The sequence below is a fragment of the Dromiciops gliroides genome, chromosome 5 (genome assembly GCF_019393635.1).
Source record: "Dromiciops gliroides isolate mDroGli1 chromosome 5, mDroGli1.pri, whole genome shotgun sequence".
NCBI lineage: Eukaryota > Metazoa > Chordata > Mammalia > Microbiotheria > Microbiotheriidae > Dromiciops > Dromiciops gliroides.
Window position 1 is genome coordinate 237,371,678 of NC_057865.1, and position 25,229 is coordinate 237,396,906.

At 38.1% G+C, this 25,229-nt stretch overlaps 1 protein-coding gene across 1 annotated transcript in view; it reads right to left on the reverse strand.

Annotated features, from left to right (window-relative positions):
- The window catches only part of GRIP1 (glutamate receptor interacting protein 1), a 548,438-nt gene that overhangs the window by 241,562 nt on the left and 281,647 nt on the right, over positions 1 to 25,229 (reverse strand). The window contains exon 2 of the mRNA XM_043967674.1: positions 3,995 to 4,075. Within this exon, the coding sequence (XP_043823609.1) occupies positions 3,995 to 4,075 (81 nt within the window). The remainder of the gene's footprint in view (positions 1 to 3,994; positions 4,076 to 25,229) is intronic.

Here is a 25,229-nt window from a genome sequence, read left to right on the forward strand (position 1 = left end):
CCTGCTGGGGTGGGACAGCCAAATTCCTCCCTAGGTCCCGCTGACTCCCCTGCACTTTCCCCCCTGGCCAGCTGTTCATCCCTCTCACCCAACCACAAGCTCAGTTCCAGAAGACACTAGTGCTGCAGCTGATTCAAAGACTCGGGTATAAGTTCCTCTGGTGTGGCGTGCCTGGGGTCTCTGTCAGCTCAGTCTCGGGGTTGGACTTTACTTGCAGCTCAGCATGGCCTTCTTTAATCTGTCTATGGCTGGAAAATAATCTCAGACCATATTTTTGTGTGTTTCTCTACTCCAGGCATTCTTTTATTGCTGTTTTTGGGGTAATTTTATCAGGAGCTCTGTGCATTCAATGTCTTTCCTCTATCATCTTGGCTCTGTCCCTCAAAAAATACTGAATGAATTCCTTTTAAAAAATGAAATGGTAAGACTCTAATGGAGAGACAGGTAACTTTTACCATTATTTAACTTTTTGGTTATTTTATCAATCCCCATTTAAGTCAGTCTTTTGATTATTTTTACACTTAAGTTTTTGAAGGCCAACTTCCTTGCTTGAGAAGACAGAAGTAAACTAAGAGTTGGCTTATTCTGTATTCCTACAGAAGGTATAATTAGAATCAATGAATAGATGTTATGGAAAGGAAATTTTTGGCTTACTATAAGAATGAATTTAAAATAACCTGGATGGTCCAACAACGAGACAGGAGGTTCTATAATGTGGTGATTTGTCTGTCACAGAAGTATTGCATCTGACGCCGGAAAACCACTTGTCACTCTCCTTGCCAACTTAGGCAGCATGGTATAGTGGATACATTAGAGAATTAGGAATCAGAGGATTTTGGTTCAAATCCTGATTCTGCTGTTAGATTCCTCTGGGTTGCTTCAGTTTTGTCATCTATAAAATGGGTTTTTGTGGAAACTATTCCTTATAAAAGTGACACATAAATTTGGGTTCTTGTGATGACTCTGAAATGAAATCCTCGTTTGAATTTAAATTAGACAATCTCTAATTTCCATTTCATCTCTACGACTCTTTGATACTGTAAACTTAAATTTTGAGATGATAGGGACACATAATTTTGGCTGTCATTTTCATAGAGATCTGGAAAATATCTGTAAGATATTACAATTTTATCTCATGCCATGGAAAGATAGCATGAACACAAAAAATTTCAAAATAGATATATATGAATAATGCATCTCCCTTGTGTCCAAAACAAATGTGTTTTGCTCCAATGGGATGTTTAATCCATTACATTCTTTGAGGGGAGAGTGGATAAAAGGATTTCCAGGCTGAATGAGCTTTTAACGAAAGACACATAGTTACCTTATGACTATAAAGTAACTGATTTAATAATTCTGGATTTAAACAAAAGAGGCAAAGTTTAACATTGATGAAAAATTAAAAGATTTTATGTTATAAAAAAATCAAAGTCGCTCAACCTTTATTGACATAATCTGATTTACTCTTTGTACTGCAACACTGCCCATTGTCCAATGGGATGGAATTGGTCTCATGCGGTGTAACTGAAGAGTTGTTGTATCTCGAAGTATCCTCTTGGGGGCACCAAGTAAGCATTCATTAAGGTGACTTCAAAGGGCAGCTTGGACTTCCAGAGTGCCTGGAGGTTATATGTGTATATACAGATTTAGCTTTTAATCTGCCTTTTTATAATATGAGCCAGGAGAGTCAACTCCCATTGAAAGGCCAAAGACTACATCACAATGCAGCTACTACTGAATGAACAAATGAACTTCATATGTGCTCAGCTTGATAGCAACTTAGTTTTTTGAGTCCTACCTGAAGGCATCCATAGTCAGATGGTACAAGGACTTGTATCTTTGACAATGAAAGTCTTTCATTGACTTCTGTGACTGAAGAGAAGATGAAAAGGAATTTTCTGAAACTCAGGTCCTAAACTTTTCTCTTAGACATTCAAACCCCTTGGCTATGTTTCCATGACATTTCCAGGCCTTGTCAACACTGATTTAAAACTCAGAGAAAAGTCTCTCTAAAGAGGATTATGTGGTCAACTCTGGTAACCTTGGGCCTTCTGCATGAGAGTAAAACCTGCTTTGTAAGCATAGTCATTCCATACTTGGAAAGAAGAGGTCAAATCTGGGGCTTAAACTTGAATATATCAGAAAATAGTGAGGATGCTAGAATATCTCTTCTTATTAAATATACTGCTGTTATTAAATCAAATAGCTTATCCAGAGGAATTAAAAATCTGTTTAATGGATAACTAAGAAGTCTAAGACCATGGCCTAGAGATATTGCCTCATTATTGGTTTAAAAAATCATAGAACATGGCATGACAATATATGGGAATACATTTCTTAGAAATTATGGACATGATAATGTTATAGTCTAATAATGGCGATCCAAAGAGAGATGGGATGATTGACCAAGGGAGATGCAGAAGGGGTTTAAGTTTTAGGTAGGGGTTGAATTGGTGGTTGATATCTTAGATTCCTAACTTTAAAAATCTAGCACTCCATGGAAAGGGTGAATAACTCATTCTTATATGATATCATCCCATAATCTCCTTATCTTTCTGATTCTTTCAAGTAGCACCAGTTGGGCTAAATGTAAAATCTGTCCCATCACTTACTTTTAACATTATAGAAAGAAAATTTTCAAACAAAAGCAATTCATATAATAAATGAATGCCAATCATATGCAAAGATTTTTTTCCAATCATACACAAAGTATTTACTTTCTCTCTTCTTTTCAAATGTAAAGTCTCAATTTCTATGTGAACTCTATCAAATGGTTCAATTCTATAACAACAGCAGATTTTTAATATAATTTTTCTCTCATGGAATCATGCACTTAAAAAATTAACATGTGAAGAGTCCTTGGTTAATTTGTAGATAAAATTATGCTGCACCTCATGCTCTGGTTGTTTCAGAGCACACAAATGTAATTTTGGTTGTAAATATTTAAATATCTTAATGTTCTCAGGTCTTTTAGGAAGTGCATTTATTCCCATAAGGAAATCTTTACATGACTTATGTGTTCCAGTTAGATTTGGAGTAGGTAATTCCATTAATGGGTAGCTAGGTGGCACAGTGGATAAAGCACTGGGTCTGGAGTCAGGAAGATTCATCTTTGTGAGTTCAAATCTGGCTTCAGACACTTACTAGCTGTGTGATTCTGGGCAAATCACTCCACCCTGTTTGCTTCAGTTTCCTCATCTGTAAAATGAGCTCGAGAAAGAAATGGCAAACCATTGCAATGTGTTTGCTAAGAATATCCCCAAAAGGAGTCACGAAGACTTAGACAAGAACTGAGATGACCCAACAACAAAATTCCATTAATATATTTTACCACTATTTATTTCTAGATTTCATATGTTTTTCAGCAATTCCAAAATTCATAGGTCTAACTTTAGTAATATTCATGGTTGTTCATTCCTCCAAAACTTTTGGATGGTGAAATGTATTTTTAAGCCTATATTAGTGACCTAATCTATTCAGGAATGAATCAAGAAATTTCTCAATTTTAAAACAGCTGTTGAAGGAAATTATTCCAGGTCCAAAAAGAAAGTGGGAAGAAAGGATCTGGGAAATGGTGCTTCAGGTCTTCAGACATCTTTTATTCAGGAGACGTATCTTCTTCTACTCCAGTTAATTCTTGACCCCTTCTCAACCTATCTGTTATCTATCATTGAACAAATATGTGCCACTGGAAAAAGTCATGACAAAAAAACAGAAGAGAAACCGAGAGTGAGTATCTATTGAAGTAATTTGACAAAGGAAGCAAGATGGAATCTCTCAAGTTGTCAGATTCTTCCACAGCCCCCATTTTAAGAATGCATAAGTCTGAATAAGAAGTTTTCTAAAATATATATATACTATTTTCGGTTGAACAATTGACATAAATTTTTTAAAAATTGGGGGGTGGGGGTTGAGCAAGTTTGAGTTTCCCAGGCTCGTGAGGCGATAAGATTTAACAAATAAAATAACTGATGATCCAGTAATCTGGTCTAACCTGGGATGCTCTGTCTCCTCACAGCCAATGCTCCATCAGGTGGCTTTGTCTGGCTGGCGGATTTAGTGTAGGGACTCTCATCTGCAAAGGTACAATGAAGGATTTGGTTAATTTCAATCTAGGTTCTGGTTTAATGAAGACTTTTAATAGACTGTCATTCAATTGCCAGCTACATAGATTCACTGGCAAATATGTGTCTATGATCCAGGAAGAGAATGGCTTATTGTGTGCAAAGAGTAATCAATTATTGTTTAAGGAACTCATCTAAAAGATCCCAGAAAGTGAAGAGGAATGTGTGATTCCAGGAAGAGAAGTTGTCTGTGATCATCAGGAGAAGGATAGAGACACAATAAAGTAGAGCTGACCTCCAGAAAAGAGAAACCACCTTAGAGATGAATTTTGATTGTTTTAGATGCCCCTCTGTCTTATTGATTGTGTGACCAGATACACCAAACCTGATAGGAAGAAGAGGTCTGTAGAGAAGAACTTTTAGGAGTCAAGCTGAGAACAGAGAAGGAAAGATGACTCAAAGTGAGAAGGCTGAAAGCTCACTTAAATAGTTCTATTTAAGTGGAGAATAAAGAAACTCAAGACACCATAGAGAACAAACAAAAAATGATACAAAGACTTAAACGGAATGTGTCTGCAAGAGATAGGGTAGAAATTAAAGTCATAAAAATTCTAGGTGGCAAGAGCAGAACCCTTGTGTCATTTTCTTCAAGTATTTAAATCAATCCTTGGACAAAGGAATAACAATTGAGTCAAGCAGCAAACATCTAGGCAATAACCAATATGGAAGAATTCTTAATTGGAATGGGATAGATAGTACATTGATTAAGGGAGACTTCTTGAGGAGAAATCTTTAAAAATTATTCAAAAACTAGATAAATAAGACATGAGCAGGAACGATGTGAAGAGAAGTCCAGCTAATTATCTGCTGAGACTTGGTAGCTCAAATGTTTTTTTCTGGTCACACTATAAGAGATTTTACAGGAAATCATTAAGAGATTAAAAAAAAAACTTATTGCGCATGGAAAACTATTAAATACTACAAGAAACTAATTCAGCAACAAAGCTTTATCATCTGAAACCATTAATTCTCCCTACTAAGTGGTTCGTATTTCAAAAGTGAGACACCAAATTTTTCCCCAGGATGTTTTTATGGGATAACTGATTCGCTATTCTTAAAATTAACAAGGTCTCTATAAGCAATGACAAAAAGAAAAGATTAAGGTTGCTATAAACTACAATTACCTTCATAAATCTAAATCAGGAAGCTTCATATTTACATTCCATTTTTCATATGTCTTTATATTATCTCAGTTATAATGATAAATGGCCAACTTTTAAGCATCAAACATGACCTACCCCCATCATATCGCTCATGACATGTCATGTCTTTGAAACTCCTCCAAATCACACTCTCTACCATCATAAATAACAGCTTAAAATGAATGCATTAATACAATTCCATTGTCTTCAATTAGTCCCCAAACCCTAGAGTATTTCTCTCTCTTTTTTTTTTATACATCTCTTACAAATTGCAATTTCATAGCCAAGTGATGGGATTTAGGCAGTCAGACTGAGAAAGGCAGAGCAGCATCAGAAATTTTATAATCAGTACAGAACCCTGGACCAGAAGCTATGGGCCATAACTTTAAGTACTGGGACAGCATTTTGGAACTCTTAAATGCTTGCTTGTTTTGTCCTTGTTCTAACTTGTAAAGGGTGACGTTTGTAGCATACTCTTAAAGTTTACAAAATACTTTATGTACATTTTCTCATTTGATTCTCACAAAAGGCCTCAGAGGTAGACCTCCAATCTGCTATTATTCCCATTTTATAGATAAGGAAACTGACGCTCAGATAAATTACTTTTCCATGATCACACAACTAGTAAATGTCACATGATAAAGTAGAACCCAGCTCTCATCTGACTTGACTGTAAATTTGGCATTTTTTATAGTACCACCTTGCCTCCCTGTTAACAAACTTTTAAGTAATCATGAAATTAATTCACAGTTGTCAATTAGCTCTTAACCCAGAAGGTTGTGAGGTCATTTGGACCATTTGTATTTTTTCAGGAAGAATTTCTTTGGGGATTCACCAACCTTGCTTTAGAAGGAAGTAGTCTAATGGTTTATCTGCTGTGGCATATTGTAAGCAGTGGGGCAATGCAATGTATGGAATACAGGGCTTGGAACTGGAAGACTTAAATTCAAATCCTACCTCAGACACTCCCTGGCTGTGTCGCCCTGAACAAGTCACTTACTCTTTTACTCTTTACTCATTGTAAAATGCGAATAGGGTCATTATGAGGATCAAATGAGGAAAACTTAAAGTACCGCATAAGCTTCAAAGCTCTACAGAAACGTTCACTATTATTGTTGAGTCATATGTGGAATTTGAACTCTGATCCCTGAGACCAGGGTCAATGTTAGATGGGAAGTGGTGGTGTTGTCTCATGTCTGATATTTCATGACCCTTTTTGAGGTTTTCTTAGCAAAGATAGAAAGTGGTTTACCATTTCCTTCTCCAGTTCATTTTACACATGAGGAAACTGAGGCAAACAGGGTGAAGTGATTTGCCCAGGGTCACACAGTTAGTAAGTGTCTGAGGCCACATTTGGCCCTCTATCCACTGAGTCACCTAGCTGCCTGTCTATGGAAAGTCGAATTCCTTTTAATCCGAGCACTGAGTTGGAACTACATATTCTAAGACAAGACAACTTACATAAATCAGAGGAGAAGCAGTAACTGTTGGGGAAGAGACGTAACACCTTGGCACAGTTAAGCCTCAAGTCAGACCCCAAGCCAAAATCTTATTGACATTTTACTTGAAAATACAGAGTGAAAAGGCGTTTAGATAAATGAGTGGCCAGTCTAGCCTTAATGAGTTAGGAAAGATGGGAATGCCTCAGATACATCTCAACCTTTGAGAATGATGTGGATGGAGAAGCACTAAGCTACTATATTCACAAAATACCACTTTAGGTGGTGCAGCGGAGAAAGTGTTCAGTGTGGAGTCAGAAGTCAGTCAGTTAACAAACACTCAGTATGGATACTGTATACAAGGCACTGGCTAAGTACTCAGAATACAGAGAAAGGCAAACACAGAGCTCACATCCAAAGGGAGGAGACACAATGCAAACACCAATGTGCATAGGAGATATACGAAAGGTAAACAGGAGGTATCTCAGAACAAAGACAATGGGGAAGGATGGAAAAGGTTATTTATATATTATTTTTTTCCTGAGGTGAGAAAGACCCGAGTTTGAATCTTGTCCCAGACACTTATTAGGTACATGACCCTGGGCAAGTCACTTAACCTCTTTCTACCTCAGTTTCTTCATCTGTAAAATGGCAGTGATAATAATAGTATCTCACGGGGCAGCTAGGTGGCGCAGTGGATAGAGCACCGGCCCTGGAGTCAGGAGTACCTGAGTTCAAATCCGGCCTTAACACTTACTAGCTGTGTGACCCTGGGCAAGTCACTTAACCCCAATTGCCTCACTAAAAATAAATAAATAAATAAATAAAAATAATAGTATCTCACAGAGTTGTGAGGAAAAATGAAATAAGATCTGTGATAAGCATATTCTATTACAATGAGTGGAGTGCTGGGCTTATAGTCAAGAAGATCTGAGTTCATATCCTGCCTCAGACACTCCTTAGCTATGTAACCCTGGGTAAGTCACTTAAGCTCTTTCATTCTCTCTCTCTCCAGCCTATGTAATAAGATATGATATAGCAAGCCTTAAAGTGCTATCATTATAATTGTTGTTATTATTATTCCACACTATCATATGGCCTATTGGTATAACCCAGAATAGCATAGCTTATATTTTTATGCAGAATGGGAAAGGCATGAAAGTTGCCATCATGGGTGCAGTAAACAGAGACTGACTCTAGTGTCAAGGGGACCTGAGTTCAAATTCGGCCTCAGACACTTACTAGCTGTAAGACCCAATTGCCTCCCCCCAAACAATTTGGGGCCCTGGATTAGGTGTGGTGAGAGTTGCTATCATGGCTCTAATGTTCCTTCAAAAAGGGACCCAAAATAAGTGAAGTCAGAAAGAAACCAAGTTGCAGAAAGTTAAGAATTTTAATAAAACTTGACTGCCAACGGGCTTCTTTGTGCTTTTGACGTTCTTTGCCACCAACTGCATCATTCTTCAAGCACAGCTGTGTATCACGGGGCTTACAGAACACTTTGGAGCCTATTTCCCAGTGTAGGTAGACAAAACATGCTGGGCAAAATGAGGTCAATATAACCTCTGGTTCGGAAGATTGATTTGAAGAGTGCACATTTCACTTAAAAAAAATTTTTTTTAAGTGCCGGTGAGGGAAGCTTTCAATCCCCAAAGCACAGTGGGACACGCAGCAGGTCAATTTATAGCAACCTCCCTGACCCTGAGCATTTGGAGAGCTGAGTGGTTAAGAGAAGTCTCCAGTGTGATTCAAATCCTTTGCCTCTTTTTCTAGGCCAGGGACATTGGTGGCTGAAAGTGAAAAAGAGGCACTTCTCCACCCTTTTTATACACACAAACACATTCGTGTCACAACGATCAATGGATAGCTTTCAGGGCCTCGACAGCACAAATACTGAATTCAAGACGTGTTTCTGAGGTTGTCCTTCAATATAGCAAGAAAAATATCCCTTTGCAGAAGAAAGACGAGTTTTAGGCTCAGCGTTAATGATTAACCTGGTCATAGAAATTGTTAGAATACAGAGATAGTCTTAGACTATGACCATATTAACCTCCAAGGTAATCTAAAGACAGGGCTGTTTGGGCTTTGAAATATATTGACAGATTCAATAAATTCTCATCTAAGAAGACAGTAGATAGGGAAAACTACCTCCAAGATAAGAAGGAATGAAGGAAAAGCTAGAGTAAATACTGAAAAAAAAATTTCATACTGAAAAATTGACATATTCAGTAGATACCTTTGGTACATATATAATTTCAATCAAATAATTTAGAGGGAAAGATTATCCACTATCATTCACATTTCCATCAGAATGTTCTGGGTTGGGGCAGCTAGGTGGCGCAGTGGATAAAACACCAGCCCTGGAGTCAGGAGGACCCGAGTTCAAATCTGGCTTTAGACACTTGACACTCACTAGCTGGGTGATCCTGGGCAAGTCACTTAACCCAAATTGCCTCCTCCCCCCCCCCCCAAAAAAAATGTTCTGGGTTACAGGAAGCCTGGATATTCTCTTAGAAAAGTTGATTGGAAGCCAGAGATTCCACCACTAGGCACATTCCCCAAGGAGGTCAATGACAAAAATGCTCCATATACAACGAAATGTTTATAGCAACTCTTTTTGTGGTAGCAAGGGCCTGGAAATGAAATAGATGGCCATCTATAGAAAAATGGCTAAACAAACTGAAGTACATGAATGTAACGAAATCTTTTGGGACTAAAAGTAGCAATGACCCTGATGACTGAAGAGAAGCATGGAAGAACTCTGCATGAACTGATACAAAGTAAAAGAGAAAAAGCCACAAGAACAATTTAAGCAATAGTTATAATAATGTAAATGGGAAGAATAACTACCATAAAATAAGCAAACCTAAATGGTGTGAAATCTATAAAGAACTGATTGGCCCCAAAGAAGAGATATGGGAAGATGCCTATCTTTGCTGCTCTGTAGAAATTAGGGTCCATGTTTGTGGATCATTGCATATAATGCCAATTTTTTTTTTGAGATGGTGATTGGTTTTGCTGAATTTTTTTCTCTTCTTCCTTTTTTTCTTTTCTCTTCCTTTTTTTTTTTATTAGAAGGGGTGGCTCCCTGGGAAGAAAGGGGAATAAGAAATTGAGGCATAAAAAACAAGCTACCCATAAAAGTCTACTTTAACAGAACATGATCAGAATATAAAAAGATTAATAACCAAAAGAGTAGTTATATTTTCAAATGGGCAGTTAACTCTGAAAATATGACTAGAGTATATAAAAGAATGAAAATGCAAGCATACTTGATTTTTTACACAAGAACTTAGGGAACTACTTATGTTAAATTAAGGGAGATAAAATGAGTTATGGAAAAACAAGCAAATTCACATTTATAGAATAGCATATTAATATAGCAACACAAAACTCTAAAGAGGGTTGCCAACCTCCCTTTTGGCAGCATAAATGAATAATCATAAACTGCTAAGCAGTGTGGGATTTTTGAGGCAAAAGGATTAGGTATGTTAGTTAGGGTCTGTAAATAGAGACTAGAAATTTCTATACTGACAGATAATGATCAAGTACAGAGAAAAACCCAGTTTAGGAATGCAAAAAAATGGTAAAGCTATTAACTCTCTTCCCCTTGAAAGTGAATTACCTTGCCTTAACCAACATACAAGCTTCTTATGTGTATTAAATATAAATTTCTTAGGTTAAATAACAGTATTTAACATCCACTTTGAAGGCTTACTACTTAAAGGAACTTGTGTATCTTTTTTTAATAATATTTTATTTTTCCCAATTATATGTAAAAATAATTTTTAACATCTTGGGGTTCTTTTTGTTTGTTTTGAGTTATAAAATTTTACCTCTCCCTGAGATGATGAGTGGTCTGATATAGGTTACACGTATGCAATCATGTAAAACACTTCCATACTAGTCATTTATTATATTTCTAAAAAACACAGCAAATAACCACAGCCAATTTATCTTTTTTTCTTGGTGGCTTTTACATACTCTACATTTCAGCCAAAATGGTCTATTGGCTTTATGTAACCTGTATGTAATATTTCTACTCTCACCTGTGCGCCTGTGTACAAACTCTTCCCTATACATGGAGTTCGCTCCTTCCTCATCCCCGCCTTGTAGAATCTCTACCTTCCTTCAGAGAACAGATCAGATGTTGCCTGCTAAAGGAGGCCTTTTCTGATCTCTCAAATCTCTAGAACTTACTGCCTGCCAAAACTACTTCCAATTCTTCTGTTTATGTCTCTCTATGTACATGTTGCTTATCTTCAGGAGTTTACAAGTTCCTTGGGTGCAGTAACATTCATTTAATCATTTTCTCTCCAGTACCTAGGTCAGTACCTTGCACGTAGTAGGTTCTTTTCTTTTTTTTTAAGGGCAATGAGACTTAAGTGACTTGCCCAGGGTCACACAGCTAGTAAGTGTCAAGTGTCTGAGGACAAATTTGAACTCAGGTCCTCCTGAATCCAGGGCCGGTGCTTTATCCACTGTGCCACCTAGCTGCCCACCACATAGTAGGTTCTTAAATGCTTCTTGCAATGACTTGAATTCCTGCCATATTGGTCTTACTTAATAGGAATACAACCAGGAAATCATCTACAGACTCAGTTTACATGATTTACATCACTTATTTTTGGAGGCAGCATGAAGTAATGGAAGGAGCACTGCATTTGTATTTGGGAGCCCTAGGTTCAAAAATGTCTGGGTATGGGCAAATGTCCTGCTCCATAAAATAGGGATAGTGAAGACCAGTACCTCAGGAATTGCATTCGTACAGTACTTATGAATGGTCAGCCAGCAAAGGCATCTGTTCTGGGTGCTACTCTTGCCTCTAACTGTAACTTAGCTCTGGGGCCAAGAGCAAACTAGTTAAAGTCTAGTGAGACTCAGTTTCCTCATTCATAAAATGGGAAAATAGGGGTTATTAGCTCCATTTTACAGATGAGGTAACAGAGGCAGACAGAGGTTAAGTTGACTTGCCCAGGGTCACACTGCTGGTTGGTCGCCAAGGCCAGATTTGAATACAGGTCTTCCTGACTCGAGGTTCAACACTCTATCTACCCACTGTACCACATGGCTATTTTGTATGTGTTTTTATTTATTCTCTTCATATTTGTCATGAGTATATTTTTATAGGTGCCTATTTTGTCCTTCTTTAGAATGTACTAGCTGCAAATAGGGATTGTTTCCTTCTTTGTTTCTGTATCTCCAGAACTTGGCGCAGTGCTTGGCACCTGTCAGGAGCCTAATAAATACTTGCTAATTGAGAAGCAGTAGGTATAACAGGTGGAGAGCCAAGTTTGAAGGCAGGAAGAAGGGGTCAGCCTGCATTATGAAGAGTTTCCTCATCTGAGGATTCCCTTTATCAATGAAATCACAGGGCCAGGGCCAGACCCTATCCATATATGTGTGTGTGTGTGCGCACACATATACATATGCAGCAATACATGTGACATACATGTATACAACACATGTGTATGTAAAGATGTTCATGCATATACATATATAGATAATATCAATCGATAACACAAAATTTAAAATCTCCATCTATATGCATGTATTGTGTACACAAACCACATCTCCTAAGTCTGTCTTAGTACAGTTTTAGCTAATAAAGGTTAAAACTACACTAAAAACTGCACACGAGGGGCTAGTTTATAAGCTCCAAAACTGTGGCTATAAAAGAGAAACTCTGGTTTTCAACAGATTTTTAACATTGACTTTGCAGATGTGCTGTATTGAGAACTTTCTCCAACCTCCTAACTAGGTACAAGAAAGTTGTTTCTTATAGCACACCTTGAAATGAATGGTAGATGTAACCATCAAGGGTACCTCAGGATATCAGGCCTGCAAGCTTTTCCTAATGACATCCTAACAGCCGGCTAATCACTGTCCTGCCAGGGTGATCTCTTTGACATAAGGAGTGCATATTGGCTATAACAAGAATGGCCATGAGTTTTCTTTACAGTTCTATCCCATGAGGCTGGAGGTGGGGGGAAAAGGAACAGAAACAGGGACCCCAAATTTCAGCAAAGAGAATCGTTACTGTAAGAGCAACGTCTGAATGGGTTTAGTGGAGCATGCTTTTAAAATGGAAATACATCAACGGGGGACCATCTGTCCCTCTCATTTTCCCCAATTTGGCCAGTTTCCTTGTGCGCCTAACACAGCAGAGGCATGCACACAGTTCATTTGTTTTCACTGCATATTCCAACTGAATCCAGCATTTATGAACTTGGGGGGCAAACAGCTGGTATCACAAAAGATGGAGCCACAACTTGTTCTGCATTCTCACTGAAGCCCTTCCCTTCTATGAGCTGGACAGATTAGCCAGAGAGTCAGGTTAGGGCTCCTTAAGACTACGTGTCCATTTCTAGAGATGGCAGAAACTCATCCAACAACACGCATATAGAGCCAGCTTCATTCTTATTTACTTGTTCCTCAACCTTTTCCCATTCCCAGAGCAATCATGGTGCAGGTGTCCAGTTTGTTCCAATAACAGTACTCCTGCATAAATAGGACTCTCACATTCATTCACGTTGGTGTTGAAGGGCTAGGTTTTTAAATTTCCCCTAAATGAGATTACATAGTCTGTGATAAACAATTTCCAATAAGTAATTATGCTGAATGGAAACACCTGCTGTGTGCCATCAGACCCCCCCCCCCCTCCCCACCTCGCCATCCCGGCTCTAAGAACAAAGAAAAGGAATTTTGTGAAGTCCATTTGCCAAATGATCAGGGGGAAATATTCATTTCCATGGTAGCCCTTGGAAAACAAAAGTTTGTGGTGGAAGAAACAATCTGACTTTTGAAAAAGAGGGTGACATGTGTGCCTTATTAGTTTTCAGGGCTGAAAAATAAAATGAGGCTTTTTCCCCAAGACATAAGACACTACAGAAATACACCACAAGGTCCCTCACAGCATCTTGCAGCAAAATCGCCTGCGATTTTCAGCCTTAAGTATTTAGGCAATGAAGATGAAATCAATGAGATGAAAATGAATCCAACAGTATAATAAAAATATTGTTATTAAAATGCTAGAGTAGCTAGTAGTGGATATAAAGCCTTATGTCACATAGGTTTTATTTAAACTGTTCTCTGTACTTTAAATATTCGTCATCCCGTATTGCGTTGTAAATTCTGTATGGTTTGTCTTTGCTCATTCAGTTATTCATTCGATAAATATCTATTAAGGACTACCACTGGGCTAGTACAATGGGGCGGGAATCTGCAATTATTCTACTGTGGGACTGGAAATATGCCCACTTTACAGATGAAACCATTAAGGGTTTGAGAGCCTAAGGGCTCCCATTTGCCTAAGCAAATGAAGTCAGTTAAGTGATAGAGTTAGAAGACAAACCGAGGCCTTTTGATTACAAATCCACTACTATTAGCACACTGTCTTATTGCCACTTAAGGCAATGCTGGATCAGAACGCTCTTCAAAGCTGTAGATAGCTCAGGCTTTTTAAAAAGGCATGCACTTGGGCAGCTAGGTGGCGCAGTGGATAGAGCACCGACCCTGGAGTCAGGAGTACCTGAGTTCAAATCCAGCCTCAGACACTTCACACTTACTAGCTGTGTGACCTTGGGCAAGTCACTTAACCCCAATTACCTCACTAAAAAAAAAAAAAAGGCATGCACTAATGCACTAATTGGTATGTGATGAGTCCAGTAACTTTCTTTACCAGATTTATGTCTAAAGATAATTAAAGAGCAAAGATAAGAACATGCATGGAATACAATAAGCAAATGACAATCAACAGGCATGTAAATGCCTATTAAATGCCAGATAATATGGTAGGAAACTGTATATATGTTCCAGAGATAGGCCTCGAACCCAGGTCTTCCTGAATCTGGGGGCTGGCTCTCCCTTCAAAGAGCCAAAATACCTCTTGAACAATCATGCAACTTTTGGAAATGGAGTAAAGTTGTTCATTTTAAAGGAATTTAGATGAGACCTAAAGAATACACTGCCCCTTACCCATCTTAGGGTCAGACTTCCCAATTAAATATTGACCTTGCTGATAAATAAGGTAACTCCCACTTTGGGTTGGGAGAGGGGGTATTGGTGGGGTTAAAATCCTTGGAAACGACATGGTTATTTCATGGAAATGTCTAGAACTTGCTTTTTTTTTTTTTTTTAAAGGGCGGAGGGGTGGTATTTAAAATCACGAGAATATTAGATTGCCCTGGAAAAGTCAGAAAAGGTCAATTTGAAATGAAACACTTTCCTGCTTCACAGAGACACCTTCTCTCCCCAAATCATTCTTCCTTGAGCTGAGAATCTTCCTTGCACAATTCCTCAAAGTCAGGTATTTTCCCACCCAGACTGTTTGATCCTCACAAGTTGGCACACAGTGTCCTAGTGGCCTTAAGAGCATCTGGTAAACCTTGTATAGGTTGTACATGGAAAATGTGCTGCTCAATGATGCCGTGAGGCCTTTGGAAAGACCCACATCTCTGGCCAGGTTAATTTGTAAATCCTCTTTGTAATTAATGAGCATATCATTCCCCAGTTTCTGCCTCTGGCATTCCCATCACCAGCATGTCTGAATCACAAATGTTGCTGCTGCCTGTCCTGTCTGATTCTGCCTCTCCTGTAGACAGATGGCATTCCGATCAATACAATTACCAACTGTGATTCGAGAGAACCAATGATGAAGGATGCTACCTGATTCCTGAAAGAAAGGTGATGGACCTGAAATGCCAAATAAGACATTTTTCTGGACATGGTCAATGTGGGAAATGTGCTTGCTTGAGCATTTGTTACAAGGCTTTTTATTATTATTTAGTTGTCTCAGTTTCCTCAACTGTAAAATGATGTCATCAATAGCACTACCTTCCAGGGTTGCTGTGATGAGCAAATAAGATAATATTTTTAAAGTGCTTATTAACATAGTACCTAGCATATACTGGACACCATATAAATGTTAACTATTACTAGTAATAGCTAGCTATTGTTTCCTTTTTATTCTAATAGGGTATGGAGGATGTGGGAAAAAGAATGCTTGTTAACTGGGAAAAAAAAAACCCACCAATAAATTTGACACATGGTTAAGATTCACAAAGCTGGTTCTTCAACATGTGTTAGAAATTTCCACAAGACCTAATGGTATTCCACAGAGGACTATTTCTATCATTCCTCCTTGAGATTATTAGAATTACAGATCTCAAGTTTCTTATAGACTTAACCATTAGGTCTGTAGAGGGTTACATTTTAAAATCCTACCTGCAACTATTTGATTATTCCAACATATATCACCTGTATGCCTCTGTCGTAAAAAATTGAAGTGTTTGTTCCGAGAATGTACTCAATGATTTTTTTTTTAGTGTGGAAGCAGTTAGGTGAGGGTTTTTTTTCCCTTTCAAGTCAACTACCTTCTCCTAGTGAAGTATTATTGTTTATAGTTACATTTGTGAATTCTTGGTTAACAACAAATAATTCTTGAAGAAAAACATCTGTTTTTGTGAGCTAACAGGCCAGAGAAAAACTCCCAGTACTGTCTCCTGGGTGACATAAGAATCAGGAACTTGTTCCTTGTACCTGAAACTCAACCAGGGTGACACATTCAAGTGGAGGAAATATTATATTTGTGGAAATAAAAGGCCCCACAACTTGTCACCAGTAAACACCAGGAGATAAGTAGGTCATTTTGATTAATAATGGACTTATCTTACCCTGGAATCTATTTTCAGAAAAATAATTTAAAACAACTCGCAGGTTTTGCTGGAATAAGGAACAAGGAAAAAGCATAAAATTATTTTACCTTATGGAGAAGACTGTGGGTCTTTTAAAAAAAAAAGAAATTCTATTCCTTCAAAATATTACTATTTTAATTGTAACAGTCACTACTCTAAAAACACAGGTAATGTAGATTACCATATGCCTTGATTACTACCAATCTGTTTCTTTCCTCCTCCGTGGGAGGATCGTGTATCTCTAATACCAGTTATACAGATTAGATTTAGACTTGTTGCTGGGGCTCTCTGAAAACCAAAGCATTTTGCTTTTCCGTGGCATAAAAGCATGGGTTTCTAGGTTGAGCAATTTTCAAGATGACAGCACCTAAAATGAGATCAAAATCGAAGTAAAAAAAAAAAAAGAACAACAACCCAAGATGCAATCAGAATGACTTTACTTTAGGGGTCTTAAATCTTGTGATCTGCCAGTGTCTGAAATGAATGTGGTATGCCATTAGAAAATGGATGATTCACAGCTGTCCATTAGTACACAACATTCCCTTTTAGGTTTGCTATTTGTGAGCTAGCAGCCCCTAAAACTCTCACTAGTGGCTCAGACCAACAATGTGCTTTTGGCATTGGCCCAAATTTTAAATTAGCAGCTCTCCAATCTTGGTTCTGTATAACCTTTTCTTTTTACCTAATGATGCCTTAAGCCAAACAAAATGCTGACTGATGGCTAATGACTTGATAAAAATAAATTCCCAGATGGGTGATAACATTGACAGATTTCCAAATGAAGCTGGTGTTTGGGTTATTTTTTTTTAACAAAAGAATCATCATCATTTATCATATGCTACATACAAAGTGGATATCTTATCCCTCCATACCTAATGGCCTAGGAGTGCCAAATGTAAAGAAAATTTAGGGTGCCTTAGTAATACAAAGTGTATAGTGCTATGCCATTTTGAACCGCAGGCAAAGTTCTAAAGCCAACATCAGAAATCACTCTTCCTTGGGTTTCTCATTTCACTAAGAAGAGAACAAGATGAAATAGACAAACTACAGAACAAATTCCGAGATACATTTTACTATTATGGTAAACTGTGGAAATTCCTCTGAAGATTTTTTTTTTTAATAAAGACAGGTGGGGGGGGGTGCAGCTAGGTGGCCCAGTGGATAAAGCACCAGCCCTGGATTCAGGAGGACTAGAGTTCAAATCTAACCTCAGATACCTGACAATTACTAGGTGACCCCGGGCAAGTCACTTAACCTTCATTGTCTCAACCAAACCAAAACAAAACACAACAAAAAGAAAAATTAAATAAAAAGGCAGGTGATTAGGACTCTAGGTTGACAAGTCTTAATTGAAATGAGAATACATCTTTCAGTAGCCTCTCTTGCTTAGAGACCTTATCTATGCAAATTTATCCCTCAACCCAGATGCTGATAGCACTGATTTACCAATCCCCAGGGTGTATTTCTTCCTTCAGCAATGATTCAGTGCCTAATTCAGTCTCCCTTTACATTACTACTCCCTCCCTCATCCTAAGAGATGTCAACATGAATGCAGATGCTTCCTCAAACTAATCTCCCAGTTCCTCAGTCTAAACCAGAGCTTCTTCAATTTTTCCCAATGGCGACCCATTTTTGCCTGAGAAATTTTTACATGACCCCGGGTGTATAGGTATATAAATTAGGTATACATAACCTTTTACTGTTGCCAAATTTTTCATGACCCCCCACATTCAGTTACATACACCCATGTGGGTTTGTGACCCAAAGTTTAAGAAGCTTTGATCTGGGGGCAGCTAGATGGTACAGTGGATAAAGCACTGGCCCTGGATTCAAGAGGATCTGAGTTCAAATCCGACCTCAGACACTTGACACTTACTAGCTGTGTGACCCTGGGCAAGTCACTTAACCCTCATTAGTCCCCTGCCCCCAAAAGAAGCTTTGATCTACACAAGTTCCATCACCTCCACTTCAGCTACCCATAGGGATGTCCACACCCTCTAAGTCTTGCAGACATCCAGAAGTCATCACTTTACATGATAAAGAATTTTGAAATTCTTTTCATCTGGTCACAAATTCCTATCATTCTATTCTTCCTAAATCTATTATTTGTTTTCACTAGAACCACCAATTGCCCCACCCCTCAGTTCTTTCCCAGGCTATTATTCTCCCTCTGGCTATACATTTCTTCTTCTTCTTTTTTTTATTTTGGCAGGGCAATGAGGGTTAGGTGACTTGCCCAGGGTCACACAGCTAGTACATGTCAAGTGTCTGAAGCCACATTTGAACTTAAGTCCTCCTGAATTCTCCAGTGCTTTATCTACCTCACCACCTAGCTGCCCCTATACATTTCTTCTTTCCCAATAATGACCCCTTAGGGTACCAGCACAACTCTATCTATGCTAGCCTCAATTCTCTAAACCTTTGTTCCCTTTTCCTGTTGCTACTCATGTCCTGCTAAAACCCAAACTTGGGTGATTCCTGCCATCAGCTTCTTCTATTCCTTATAAATGGTTGCTGATCTGACTAGTGTGCTGCTGAACAGAACTAAAGAAAATCATGAAACTGTGCTGATGAAGATCCAATACAAATTTACACCATGCAATTAAACTGGGTTCTCATTGTATAATTAATTCTTAATCCCACTAATTATATCAACTGCTTAAAACTTTTTTTCCCCTCCTGAAGAATTCCAAAGAACTCCCTCCCCACCACCATCTCACATGGGAACCTCATTCTCTCACATGGGAACCTCCCCCTCGTCTTTCACTGAAAAAAAAAAAAGATTTCATTTGCTAAGAGTTTCCTCTTCTCCCTGTCTCTTTGTCTCATAACCCTTTGAGAATACTATCTACTCCTTCACTCCAATCTTTGATGAAGAGAGGTGGCCCTTCTTGTCAAGGCCAAAACCTTTACATGTACCCTTAAAAACACCCCCTCCATCTTCTTTCAGAGACTGCTTTCTCATTCATCCCAACTCTTTAATTTTCAATTTCTCCCCATCACCAGTTATCTTGACATTTTTCCTGCCACTGGATTTTCACGATTCTGGAAGACAGAGTAAAGCTCAGGACTTTGCCAGTTCAGCCTCACTTAAATCCAATCCACATGTAAGTCAAGACATAATCAGTGATATTATTGGTCCTCTTTGAAAATGAAGGACAAACAATAGTATGACTCTAACCCCCATCCCAGGTTTACTGTACAATACTCTCCTTTATGCACTCTACATTTTGGTCAAATTAATCTGACTGTAGGGGGCAGGTAGGTGGCCTGGTGGATAAAGCACCAGCCCTGGATTCAGGAGGACCTGAGTTCAAATCTGGTCTCAGATACTTGACACTTACTAGCTGTGTGACCCTAGGCAAGTCACTTAACCTTCTTTGCCCTGCAAAAAAAATTAACAAAAAAATTAACCTGACTGTAATTCCCCATACACGATGATCCCCCTCCCATTTCTATATCTTCGTACAGGCTGTCCTCACAGCTGGAAAGCACTCACTCTCTCCCCTCACAGAATCCTTGGTTTCTTTCAAATCTCAGGTTGAGTACTATTTCCTATAGGAAACCAATCCTGTCCTCCTAGTCGTTAGTGGCTTCTCCTCTGGAAATAAATTACATAATTTAAATTTGTTTTTCTATGTGCATGTTGTATTAACCCCCCACCCCCCCCACCCCTTAAAAAAACCCCAAACTTTCTTCTTGACAGGACTGCTATGTTCTTGAATTAGCAAAACCCGGCACATAGTAGGCACTTAATAAATGCTTTTAAAAACTGAATTTAAAAATACCTTTTTCAGTGCAACGATCCAAGACAGTTCCAAAGAACTCATGATGGAAAATGTTCTCTACATCCAGAAAGAAGAACTGTGGATTCTGAATGCAGACTGAACTATGCTGTTTCTACTTTTTTGTTATTTTCTTTTTTGAGGTTTTCCCCTTGTGTTCTGATTCTTCTTTCACAACATGACTAATGCAGAAATATATTGAATGTGATTGTACATATATAACCTATATCAGATCACTTTCTGTCTTGGGGAAGGGGGGGTAATGTAGGGAGGGAGAAAATTTTGGAATTAAATATGAAAATAAATGTTGAAAACTACCTTTCCATGTAATTGGAAAATAATAAAATACTTTTATGATTAAAAAAATTTTTTTAAAGTATCTTTTTGAATTTAAAGATTTGCAACAAAATTTTCCATACGTCAACTTAATTGATCCTCACAAAAACTGTACTACAGAGATTAAGAATGAAAAAATTGCAATGAGAAAATTGAGGCCAGGAACAACAGCTAATTAAGGACCTGATGAAGGATTTGAACTCAAGTCTTCCTGACTCCAAAGCCAACATTCTATACATTGTTCAATGCTCACAGTAGGCTCTAAATGAGTATTTAGTGAATGAACAATATTCCATAAGTATAAAGAGAGTAGCTGTCTTAGTGGATTGGGCACCCAGCCCTAAATGCTAAATTAAGCATTATGGAATTCGGTTGCAAAAAAAATCAAAAGTGCATTAATCTAAGCTGTGTCTAATGATAGCATAGCCACATATATTTTGGGCTTTTTTAAGAGGAAAAGAAATCTTACATATTGCCCAATTACCACATTCAAGGGCTATGCATTTAAATGAGTCAATACCTAGACTACAAATGCTAATAATATCACACAGTGTTAGGAGAGACATGGTGTGGGAAGAAGGGATAATAGTGTTTATAAAGCCTCAAAAAGTTCTGTGATGAACTAATACAGCAATCTTTGGTTTCTACTTATCCCTTTCTTTTTATGCCTTGCCTAAAAAAAAAAGAAAAGAAAAAAAGAAAAGAAAAGAAAGAAAGAAAAGAAAAGAAAAGAAATGGAGAGGAAAAAAATGTCACAACTGTTTCTGGTCATTGCCTCAAGCATGCTGCTTCAAACACTGAAAGAATGAGCATCTTTTTAGAGTAAATATTGGAGAAGTGACAAGAAGTAATAAACAATTGAATGGAGTGTAACTATTTTACTTAAAGCCAAGTGTGTGTTGAGAGTGCCCAGGGCACAAAGAGGTATGGTGCTCCCACTCAGTGGAACTAAGTGAAGCCAAAGAGTCAGCAGTTACTCTGAATTTAAGCAGTGTAGAAAACCTCTCTGGATGGTTTAGTGCCCGATTGACAGTTATTGACTGTCTACACTGCTTGCCGTCACTGGATAACTGTCAACCAGTGACTTTATTTTGAAGGCTTGGTAGGGGTCTGAGAGGCAGAGGTCCCAAGAGCTCTTCCCATGCACCAAAGGAAATCTAAAACCATTGCCAGAACAACATCTTAATTTAAAATAAGAGTTTACTGTCATGAAGGGGCAAAAAAAAGGGGGGGGGGGAGAGAATAATTGCCAGAAAAGCAATTTTCCTTTCAGAACATTTTCTGTGGGTCTCTTGCCATTTCTTTGATCACTGGAGAGGTTGCTTTGATGAAAGGCTCTGCCTTTAACAACTCTGCTTTTCTTTCTTGCCTACAAAATTAGTGAATCCCACATTCTATGGGTAAGAACACAAAAATATGAGCTGGGAAAGGGCCACTGTTTATCTAGTCAAATTTCTAGCCAGAAAAGATTTCAATAGAATTTAAATGTTTCATATAATCGATCTCTAAGCACGTCCAATAATAGAGCGACTGTTCTCTTCTCATCTTCACAATGAACCTAAGGGTAGCTGTACAGGAAGCAGATAATTTCATTGGCGGCATTTCCCAGTGAATGGCAACATTGGCATCAATTTCTTCTGGTTATCTCCTAAACAATTCCTTCCTCTCCTTTCAGAGACAAATCATTTCATTTTTCTGATCATCATTTTTCCCTTTTATGAAATGCGGACAATACACTACCTATTCTCAACGGTTGTGAAGAAAGGATGGGTTTCACAAGACTTGGAGGAAAAAGGTATCATAGAGATCACTTAGTCAACTCTTCATTTTACAGATGAGGGAATGAAAATCCAGAAAATGGAAAGAGACTCGTTCAAGGTCAAGGTTAAGAATGGCATAGCCAGGATTCAAATTCCTGCCCCCTGGGTGTTCCATTCAGTGGTATTTTCACTGCATGATGGAAATAACACTTTGTAAACCTCAAATCCCTTTTTCCAGGCAAACAAATTTAATCCATGAGCATCTATGAAGCACCTACTATCTGCAAGTCATTGTGCTGTGCTCCAGAGATAGGATAATAACACAAAATACTATTCCTCAAGGAGCTCATGGCCTCCAAGGAAATTAAAGAATGAAAAGAGGAAATTATATGCATGAATATTTAAGGAAAGCAAGAAAACAAATAACTAGGGGGGCATATCTATATCTATCAATCTGTCTATATACACATACACACACATGCATGTATGCCTATATATAAATGGTAGTTTATTTCTTACAGATTCCTTAAAAAATTTCAAACATGTTCTAATTATGTTAAGAAGGAAATAAATATGTATTAAGTGACTATGTGCAAGTTATACTATGATTAAGTGTCTTTAAATATTATCTCATCTGAGCCTTACAACAACCCTGGAAGGAAGGTGCTATTATTATCCCCAACTTAGAGTTGAGGAAACTGAGCCAAACAGAAGTTAAATAACTTGTCCAGGATCCCACTGCTAGTAAAATCTGAGGCTGCACTTGAACTCATGTCTTCCTGACTCCAACACTATCCTCATCTGTGGAACATAGATACCCCTTTAGCTGCCTCTGAAAGTCTATTCTATGAAGTGTCATGGGGGTGATTTGGAGCACTGTCATTTCCATGTTGTTACACTATGGCACAAACCAATCTATTTCAAATCTAGCCTCAGACACTTAATACCTGGGTGACTCTGGGCAAGTACTTTACCCTATTTTGCTCAGTTTCCTCATCTGTAAAATGAGCTGGAGAAGAAAATGGCAAACTACTTCGGTATCTTTGCCAAGAAAACCCCAAGGGGGGGGGTGTCACTAAGAGTCAGACACAACTGAAAAATGACTAAAACAATAAATCATGCTATAACCTGTCATAAAGGAAGTGGCTCATTCTGAAAAAAGGCCTTTGATGAGGCACAAGAGTATGAGACAGATGAATGAATAAATGAATGAATGAATGAATGAATGAATGAATGAAGCATTTATTAAGCATTCATTATGTGCGATGCAAGGTGCTAAGGGCTAAGGATACAAACAGAAAAGTTAGGCAGTCCCTACTTTCAAGGAGCACCCATTCTAAAGAGAGACAAAGCTTTAAGGTTTACAGAATAATATTTTGGGTGCAAGAAATAGCTTGAAGTCAATGTCAGACAAGCAGCATGAAAAGTCATCATAGTCACTTACTTAGGACTTGACAGAGTATATTTTTGGTGTCAATGGGAAGTCATAAATTTGTCCTTTCAGAAACTTCAGTAGCTCAACATAATTCCTAGCTTTAAGAAAAGTCCATATATAATTCTAAACTGACAAACTACATACATTTGGGGATGGTCATTCATGTTACAAAAGGATCCTGTTACAAAGCAAAGGGATTCTGGTCAAACCAACAGATAGTCAGGAAACACGTACTGTGTGCAAAGCAGAGTGTTAAAGGATGGAGAAGAAAATGAATGATTGAATAAGAGACCACTCTTGATCTTAGAAAGAGCCTAGAATTGAGTCAAGCTTGATAATTGATGAGACGCGAGGGAGGGGGCAAAGAGGAGGAAGAGTCAAAGAGGTCTTGAGTTTTAATTGTAAGTATTGTAACTCACATTTCTGTACTACGATGTGATGGTTTAAAACCTGTCACCCTCCTAATAATCTAGTGAAGCAGATAATGCAAGCATTCCTATGCTTATGTTACAGATGAGGGAATTCAGGTTCAGAGAAAATACAAGTGATCTGCCTGAAGTCATATAGCTAGTCAGTGAAGCACTGGTCACTCAGTGAATAGTGGTGTCATTGATAAAAATAGGGAAGCTAGATGGGAGATCAGGTTTTGGAAGAAAGAGACTAAATTGATTCACGTGGAAATATGTTTTATATCACATATGGATAACCTATATCAGATTGCTTGATGTCTTGGGTATGGAGAGGGAGGGAAGAAAAGGGAAGGGAGGGAGGGAGAAAAATTTAGACTCAAAATATTATTTAAAAAATGAATGTGGAAAATTATATGTAATGGGAAAAATACAATGCTATTTTTGAAAAAGAAATTAGCAAATGCTAAGAAAAAAAGAAAGAAAGGGATTAAGTTCTGGTTTTGGACATACTGAGTTTGACGTACTGATGCTATGTCTAGGTGGATATGTCCTACGAGCATTTTGAAATGTGATTCTGAAGTTCAGAAGAAAGGAGAGACAAGAATGAAGATATAAATTTGGGATCCATCTGCTCAGAGGTTGTGGTTGAAGATTTTTTGTTCTGACCTGTGATTTCCTAAATGTATGGAACTTCTGGAGTGGAAATTTCCTCTACTGATCTGTAATTTATAGTCAAGTCAAAAAACATTTAATTAATTGTCTACTGGTTTCCAGTACTGTGCTAAGCACTAGGGATACAAAGAAAGGCAAAAATCAATCCCTGCTCTCAAGGAGCTCACAGCCTTACAGGGGTGGGGGTGGAACAACTTGCAAACAACCATGTACAAATAAAATACAGACAGGGATGTATTGGAGCTAATCTCAGAGAGAAGGCACTAAGATTAAGAAGGACCAGGAAAAGAATCACAAAGAAGAAAGCTAAGAAAGCCAAGAGGCAGAGAAGAGGAAGGAGAGTCTTTTAGGTGCCAGGAGACTCCAAGGGTGGGGAGATGGAGTGCCTTGTGAAAGGATCAGCAAAGACATTTGTGTCACTAAACTGACTA